Source organism: Tachysurus fulvidraco, chromosome 11 (assembly GCF_022655615.1).
Source record: "Tachysurus fulvidraco isolate hzauxx_2018 chromosome 11, HZAU_PFXX_2.0, whole genome shotgun sequence".
In the NCBI taxonomy this organism is placed as follows: Eukaryota; Metazoa; Chordata; class Actinopteri; order Siluriformes; family Bagridae; genus Tachysurus; species Tachysurus fulvidraco.
Window position 1 is genome coordinate 8787761 of NC_062528.1, and position 8488 is coordinate 8796248.

The following is an 8488-nucleotide window of genomic DNA, read 5'->3' on the forward strand; positions in this document are numbered from 1 at the left end:
TGCAGCCTCTCAGGGTTTTCAGCATGAGTGAGGATTGTCTGTTTTTATCCTTCTGTTATCCATTCACACTCTATTCATTCATGTCTTCTTTCTTTCAGCGTTCGAATCCGCCGAGGCTCCCGAGCGGCCTCCGAAACCCCTTCCGCGACGCATCAACTCTGACCGCAGGCCGAGCCCCGTTCCCCCAACGGCTGCGTCCAGCAACCCGCAGATCAGCAGTGAGATCGAACTACTCATGAGCCAGGGCTACTCCCATCAGGACATCCAGAAAGCTCTGATGATCGCGCAGAACAACATTGAGATGGCCAAGAATATCCTACGCGAGTTTGTGTCTGTCCCCACCACGGCACACATTCTCACATAGCAGCTTTTCCTGATCCAGAGTCCCATCTCTCCCTCTCTATGCTCCAGGGCAGTCTTCCCATGAGTGTATGTCATTCATGTGTGAGGCACAGGCCTTATCCAGCTCCTGCATGCTGTTAGACAGCAGGAGCACCGTTCTTGAAGTCAGCCTCATGGCATTGCACATCCATTTTAGTCAAACTCAAGCAAGGACAAAAAAAAAGTTGTGTTTTATATAATAATTTAATTTATGAGTCCATATAGTTAATATATACACATTTAATGATGGAGAGGTTTGGGGGCAGGTCCAGAGTGTGTGGTGTCATGTGTGTTTCATGGCAGGGGAAAGGAAGAGACTCATTAGCACTGCTGTTCTGTCATGTGGAAAACTGCAACTGAACGTTTGCTGGTGTCAAAAATGCCTTTAGTGTTGTTCTGGTACTTTCTTGAGGTGTGGGTGTGTGATTGTGTGTTTGTCATGTTCTAAAGTGGCAGGGCATGAGTGCCAGTCTCCACTACGACCTGTTATTAATCCGATCGAACATCACAAACCAGTGATGTTCAGACACTTTCAGATTTCCCTCTCTCTCTCTCTCTCTCTCTGTCTGTAGTGCGGTTGTGTGATATCACTGGATGCTGCCAGTTCAAAATGGCTTTAACTCTCATCAGTCACTGCATTGCCTCTGCTGCTGTGTAGCATTACTGTAACTGATCTATGTTTATAACGCAGAATTGGATATCGCAGCCTCTCGTGTGCATCCCGTTACATCAGACATGGTGACAGTTTGTAAATCACGTTCAAATGCTGGTGCAGACGAAAGCTCGTATTTATGTCGTAACCTTTGTTGTGTGTGCGTGTGTGTGTGTGTGTCATTACTCTCATGGTGAACGGCAGGCTTTTTTTTTTAGTGTGTGTGCTTTTTCTAGAGTGTTCTCTAACGGATAAGTGCAGAGTTGGACACAAAGTGCTTTGTGCGAAGGAAGTGTTTGCTTATACAGTTTCTGTGTTAAATCAGGACTGAAATCGCTCTGATTTCTGTGAGATTTTGTCTGAAACTGATCTAAGTGAAATTATTATTATTATTATTATTATGACTTTTTTTATTATTATTATTATTATTATTATTAATTCAGAAGTGCTTTACTGCTGCTACTCTTGTTAGTGCTAAACAATTAAGCCTTAAATGTATATTTGTGAATATTGTGTTTAACCTGTTTTAAAGTGACAGTATCTGTTCGGTTGAATTTGGTGATGTAGCATATACTTGAAATCGCGAGCAGCTTGTGTAGCTCCAGGCCCAGGCTGACTTCTGTCGTTTCTTTTATTTTCATTTTCTCTTTGTGGGATAACTTTTTTTTTTTTTTGGTCGTTTTTTTTTTTTTTTCTCGTATTTACGGTGTTCCCGAGACGTCAAACACCCGTCAGCATCCTCACTGGAGCGTGTACGCAAATAAGTAAATGTGAACAAACACCATCGTTGCAGGAAAAACCTTTTACTTGGTCTTCTTCTCGGTTTCGAGGTTCACTTGTCGGCTTAACCCCTACATCCTGAAGCGTTATTGGAGCTATTTCGTGTTTTAGTCTCCCTAATTTTCTCAGGAATAATGTACATCCACACAGAGGCTCTATCAGTATTGAACGGGAAATGAAACGTCGTAACCATATTCTCTTATTCAGGGCAGAAGCACTGAAAGACTACTTTAAAGTCTTGGACTAATTTGACACGTTTCTTAGTGACGATGGCTTTCCTCAGATCTCCTCGGATGTGCTCGGAAATTCGACGCCCTCGGACACACACCGAGGTTGTATACAGTGAAATGGCTAAATCGCTATCTTATGAAGCCCTGGAGGATCTTCATGTTCATATGTACATGCTCGTTTAGTTCTACTCCGTATTTCCCCCTTCGAAATATTGCACTGTCATAGCAGGTACTTCCACAATATGAAGCTTGTAGGTACAACCTTGTTCACCAGAAAGTACCATGATCATGCAGGTATTCTTTCTGACATGGCAAGCAGGTGAGGATTCATAGTTCAGTATTTTTTTATTTTTTTTTATTTTTTCGTTTGCACCATGTGAAGTAGTGAAGCTTTGTTTTCAGATCAGAGCTATTTTTATTCTAATTACTGTATTTCTGTCTGTCTATATTGTCGTGTGTGTGTTTGCGTGCGCGTGCCTGTGCGTGCGTGTGTGTTTGTGTGTTGCAAGATTTCACAATATACCAATTTGTGCTCCGATACTGTCACTTTAAAATGAAGCGTATTAAGTTACTTGTGTATAGACTACGTGGAAACGGCTATGTCTGATTTCATTTTGCATTCCTATACATGTCAGAATTTTATTTTTATTTTTTCCGTTTTTACTGATGTGAATAATACTGTGAGCAGTGCCATATGTCAAGAAATATCCTAAATGATGTTCTGCTGCCCAGAATAAGGCCTTGTGAATGAGTGAACGTGTCCTGGTGTAAGTGATCTGATGTTTTGTTTTGTTTCTTCACACTGCACCTTTTGCTTAAGGGGACAAGTGCTTTTGCGGTGATGTCATGCCTGACGAGTAGCTGTAGACTGTACAGTCCAATTTTGACCACGTGAGGGCAGGATTTCTCCATTTTACAAGCGTTTCAAGGGTTTTTGTTTTTGTTTTGTTTTTTTCTTCTTCAGTTTCCTACCCCTAATCCTCCCCTTCTTCTCGTATCATTTGGACGTATGCACAGTACTATACTGTCAAATAAAACGAATAGAAACAAAGATACTGTCCACAGTCTCTAATTTTCGGCACTCATCTGGTACAGAGACTGGTACAGACGTCCACCTGCTGCAGTATAAGTAATCTTTGCATCCTAACAAAGTTTCTGGTCAATTGTTTATTTATTTTTGAATGAGTCAGTGTTAAAACGTACAGTTAAACTTGTGCATGTCCTTATTGTGCATTAATGAGAGAGAGAGCGCGCAAGAGCACAAAGCTCGTTTGTGGTCACCTTTGCGATCATCATATACATGATCCAAACTGCCGTCTTCCTCAGTGCCATGATCCTTTACATCTGCTAGTGTGTGAGCTTCAGAAACATTTCTCTCTTTAGGGTTTAACACTCCTTTATATTAGGTTTGATCTCGCTAAGATAAATTGGTTGCACAAGTTCATTTAAGTTTTTGTTGTATTTTATTCAGGTCAAAGCCAAATAAGTTTGGATATGTTGTAGGAAAATACAGACATTTTTGTACACACATACATGCAGTATTGGGCAAACAAATATACACATTTAGAGATAGTAATGTGTAATAGTAAGAACTGAACTACAGTTAAAACTCGATTATTTGCAGAGCTGGAAAACTGGAAAGCATTCAAGTGCAAATGAAATAGGACACGTTCCCTCTCCTAATCGCTGGTGTGTTGTTTCCTTTTGTCAAGAAAAAAAGACTAATAATATTTATTAATGTTGATGTACTCCAACCCAGAGATCCTTCCTTCATAATAAAGTCATCACAGATTTTGAATTTCTATGTTATTAAAGCCATTTTGAAAGAATACTAGAGTTGACCTTTATGTTTTGCATTATAATTCTACCCTTTTTTGTTTTCTTTTTAGTTTTCCCTCCAGATGTTTTCACCTAGACTTTGTTTCGGTGATCAATGAACAGAAAGGAAACTGTTTTTAAAGGACAATGTTTTTAATCACTTGAAGGGGAAAGAGGGGGTTTAAGGTCAAATATCATTTCAGTCATAAGGCACGGATCGAACTTGTGATGTACACAAAAAAACAAAAATTGAGATGAGATTTTGGGATAGTATTTGCACATGAGCTTGATTAGCTTACATTTACAAAACCGGTATTTGTAATATGTTGTGCTTTTGGTTATGCTTTTACTTTGGCAGAGAATAAAGTGTAAACTAGTTGTGCCCTTTTGCTTAATTTTTAACTTAAAAAAAGAAAAAGAAAAAAACAAGAAAAGTTATGAAAATAAATGGCCAACCTTGTTTGTTGGCCAAAATTACAATTCTTAAATTCAGTATAAAAAGAAAACAACTCATGAACATCAGAAAGAAATTTTATAATAGCATCAGCATATTAATTAAATGCTGAATTCATATACACAGTCCACTTTATTAGGAACACCTGTACACTTTCTTATTTAATGTACTAATCATGTGGCAGCAGCACAGTACATAAAATCATGCAGGTACAGGCCAAGTGCTTCAGTTAACGCTCATATCCAAAATCAAAATGAAGGGGAAAAAAAGTCTAATCTCTGCTTATATCTGTGGCATGGATGCTGCTGCCAGATAGGCTGGTTATATAACTGAGCAGGTGTACAGATGTTCCTAATAAAGTGGACAGTGTATTCCTCTCAACAGGTCAGATTATGCATATAGTATATTCAGATTTCGTTGCGAAAGTTTTCCTTTGAGCATAAACCTTGTACATACTTTATAAAGACTAGATTTAAAAAAAAAAAATTGATAGAACAGATTTTTTTCTCAGTGATGTATTGTTGGAGGCAGCAGGTGAAGCATTTACAGTGTCGATCAGCACAGCAGTGAGAGGCAGCTTTGAGCTTCAGTGCACAGACTACAGTGAGGCATCAGTGAGAGCGAATTAAACAGACAAAACAGAGACTCGGACACTTAACGGAGGACCGTTCGGCCGAGGTCTGTCACCCGAATCTTAGTCGAGCACAAGGAGGACTTCATTCGGTCGCAAAAACACCTTAGGTTTTGTCAAAATGATTATAAATAACTACATATGTACATTATTTTATATATACATGATGTAGAACCTAGAAAGCAGACTGTTCTTAATGGACAGTGAGGCCTGTTTAAAAGGGGAAAAGAAAAATGTTTAAATTTGTAGAGGCAGAAATGAGTCGGTGGACCTGACACAGGGTCGTGTTGCGGCTCACGGGAGGATTCGAACATTGTAGTCCTGTAGAGCGGAAACGTTCAGGGACTCTTCCTGAAAGAGCTGAGAGAGCGTAGTAACATGGAGACTGCAAGCGGCTCGTCTTCTCTGCTTATCCGTTCGCCTCACTGCAGAGTCCAAAGTAGCAACATTAGTAATCACTGTAATTGATTCACTGTAATCGAATCATGTGAGCAGGCAAAGAGAGTATTAGAACATTTTGTGGGACAAACAGTACAGAACTGTTTTATAAATGTACAGCGTCATATGATGGTTACCGCAGCGCTATTCTCGATTGTGATTGGTTGGATGATGTCTGAATTACACTATCAGAAATAGAGATGCTTAACTGTTGTTATGGTTTTACTACGGTTTTATTAAGGCCTAATTTTAATTAGAATAATTTAAGGTACATATTTGACCCTTACACACCAGTGTCGATATATACAATATATAGAAATATTGAACAAAAGAGTAAAGTTAATGCAACCAGTCCAGCAACAATAAAACGTAGCTGTAGTTCTGGATGCTTTATTAATGCAACGGCTCTCATACGTATTAATTTCTACAGCAACAACCCACTGAGCTGGATAGAGGACACTAACATCATTTATGACAAACAGATTTAAAAGCTGTCACTGCTGTAGTTAAACTTCCGTAGAAGGGGAAGATACCTCAGTGCTTTAAAATGACAGAGGTAAATCTCTTCTTTTTGTGGCTTGAGTTTAATTAGTGTAATGCTGCATTTACACATACAGGGACTTGCAGCGACCAAGCAGCTGGAGATCATTTGTTTACAGTAAGAGCTGGTGACTTCTGGAGACATAAGCTATGGCTACCATTTGTGACTAGATGTGACTAGATGTGGGTCTCCAGCGATGTGACAGCTGAGAAACGTTATGCTAATACGGCGTGACATGGTGCAGTGACTACCGATGGCGGTTAAGACAGTAGACACACTGTTTCTTCTTCCTCCTGGGTGACATAATGCAGAAATAAACTGCTGAATTTATATACAAACACAAAATCTTCCTTCGAGTATGTCAGGAAAACTGGTAAAAGAGTTCAAATTTAATGAAAGAAATTCCAGCCAATGAAAAACCTTATTACTACTGCAACCAGCAGTAGGAACACCAGCTTGTGACCTCACAGTACAGCAACTGGTGACTTGCGGCAATAAAATCACTGTTGGTTTAAAAATAGATTAATACAAGCTTTTTGTCGCTCATTAATTTTAAGAGCGGCTGAAAGGTATATTGACATGAACCGTGTGCTTGAATAATGATCAAATGAATGACAGGAACCATGTAATATGTAATTATATTTGGCTAATAAGTCTGATAAAAGGTAAGTTCTCATGGTCTGAATTAAATAGACACTTTTTGTGCTTATGAGGAGAAAAATAAACTCTTAGCATGTTTTTAAATGTTTTTGATCTACCAACCTGGTCTCTGGAAGTCTTTCTATCTCCATTGACTCCTTGTAGAAGCACTGCTTCCTCCGATTTGCTGCTCTTCATCTCCACAACGATGTCGTCGCTACTGGCCTTTTCCTTAGTGCTGAGGAGACACACAGTGAGAGCTTCATACTACAGACCTTCATACTACATTTCTCATTTGGAACAGGTTGTATAGGATAACATGATGGATCAGAGTGTGTATTTCTATGCATTTTTCAGGTCTAACATATTAAGCAGCTCATTTAAAACAAAGAAAACCTACAGATCTTGTTTCCCTGAGCGTCCGCATGCGATCTTGCCCTTCTTGTACATGAAGTACAGCACACTGCCCAGGACAGCCAGCAGCAGGATGAAAATGATGATGATTGCAATGATGTATCCATTTCCCCCTGGTGGTAGCAATAAGAAAGTGCAGACAGCATTTACAAGCTTCCTGCAACATTTTACATTGAGGTCCCACAACAAAGATCAGCCTCTGAGAGTCAACAAGCTGATGCTATTAAACCAGAATGTATTAAAACAAGAACATTAATATTAACCATATATTGTTGGAAGCCTATCTGAGCCTTGCTCTTAAAGGACACGTGTCCACACCTTCAGACTGAAGAATTCTACAGCACTGTTGCGTACCAAGCTTGAGTACATAGATAGTGTTAGAGCAAGAACATCACCTGACTTGGATTCTGAGCAGAGAAAGTACTAGAGTTTGGTCTTCTACTGGTAACCTCAGTTTAAAACTTAACACTTATACGATGCCTAGGATTGTGCAGATGAGGCCAACCATGTGAGGATCCTGAGGCATCTAGAGATGTACCAGCTCCAGTTGGACTCTGCTTTATGAAGTATTCAGACATTCTAAGAGGAGATGCTAACTACATGCGGTCTTTGAGGACAACATCCTCCTCATCCATATACAAACGTCAGACTGTATATTTATAATCACACTCTCTAGTGTCACTCAAATAAGGATGAGGTTCTCTTTTGAGTCTGGTTCCTCTCAAGGTTTCTTCCTCTTCCCTCTAAGGAAGTTCTTCCTCACCATGGTCGCCCCAGGCTTGTTCTTGGGGATAAATACAAACACATTTAAATATAAGTCTTATACTAATCTTGAATTTTTGTTTTATATAAATCTTTGTGTAATATTAAACTTTTGCTTTGAGACAATGTCCATACAAATACATTTTAATTTTGAATTTGATGGTGAATTCTGTCTGTAGTCTATGGTAAGCCTATCCATTCTTTGTGTATATGCTCAGAAAGCTCTGTCTCTCACCAAATAATGAAGGAAAGTGTGAAAATGAAAACATGGATAAAGGTGAAGTGCGTGATTCTGACACCAAAGCCGTTCCTTCAGCTAATGAATGGCTGAAAATGTTTTCTTGGTGCAGCATGCACATGCAGACAGCAGTGAACAGTGATAAGGCATGCTTGACCTGTTGGCTTATTAAAGTTAGAGAAATGAGACAAACCTTTTTTGATTTTTTTCGGGTTGGCTGTTCCTGCCACTGAGAAGACAAGGGTTAATGACACAGAGTTACTCGATCACAAGCACAACCACAACCACACACTCAGTTTATGTTGAACATGCTGAACGAGCAGGAGGAGCAATAAATCTTATGACTTTCTGTAGAATCGTATCTTCACCCATGCAGACCTGCTGCTCACTGATTTGCACTGAAATTTCCTTCCAAGCTGAACAAGAAGCTGATGGGAGTCAGTAAAGTGCATCTGACAACTCTGATTTTTTTCTTCTGTTATGCTAATATCGATTTGTGTGCAAACACAC

At 39.4% G+C, this 8488-nt stretch overlaps 2 protein-coding genes across 6 annotated transcripts in view; one reads left to right on the forward strand and one right to left on the reverse strand.

The window, feature by feature from the left end:
- cbl (Cbl proto-oncogene, E3 ubiquitin protein ligase) overlaps positions 1-3872 on the forward strand; it is a 46656-nt gene extending 42784 nt beyond the window's left edge. Inside the window, exon 16 of the mRNA XM_027173998.2 lies at positions 99-3872. Within this exon, the coding sequence (XP_027029799.1) occupies positions 99-364 (266 nt within the window). The 3' untranslated portion in view covers positions 365-3872. The remainder of the gene's footprint in view (positions 1-98) is intronic.
- mcamb (melanoma cell adhesion molecule b) overlaps positions 3541-8488 on the reverse strand; it is a 33610-nt gene continuing 28662 nt past the window's right edge. For 2 of the 5 annotated variants that reach the window (XM_027174001.2, XM_047821011.1), the window contains 4 exons: positions 8172-8207; positions 6965-7091; positions 6688-6802; positions 3541-5371 (listed from right to left, as the gene is read on the reverse strand). In XM_027174001.2, the coding sequence (XP_027029802.1) occupies positions 5369-5371; positions 6688-6802; positions 6965-7091; positions 8172-8207 (281 nt within the window). In that variant the 3' untranslated portion in view covers positions 3541-5368. Of the gene's footprint in view, positions 5372-6345; positions 6429-6687; positions 6803-6964; positions 7092-8171; positions 8208-8488 lie in introns of all 5 variants that reach the window. The other 3 variants (XM_027173999.2, XM_027174000.2, XR_007144447.1) reach the window with 2 other exon arrangements.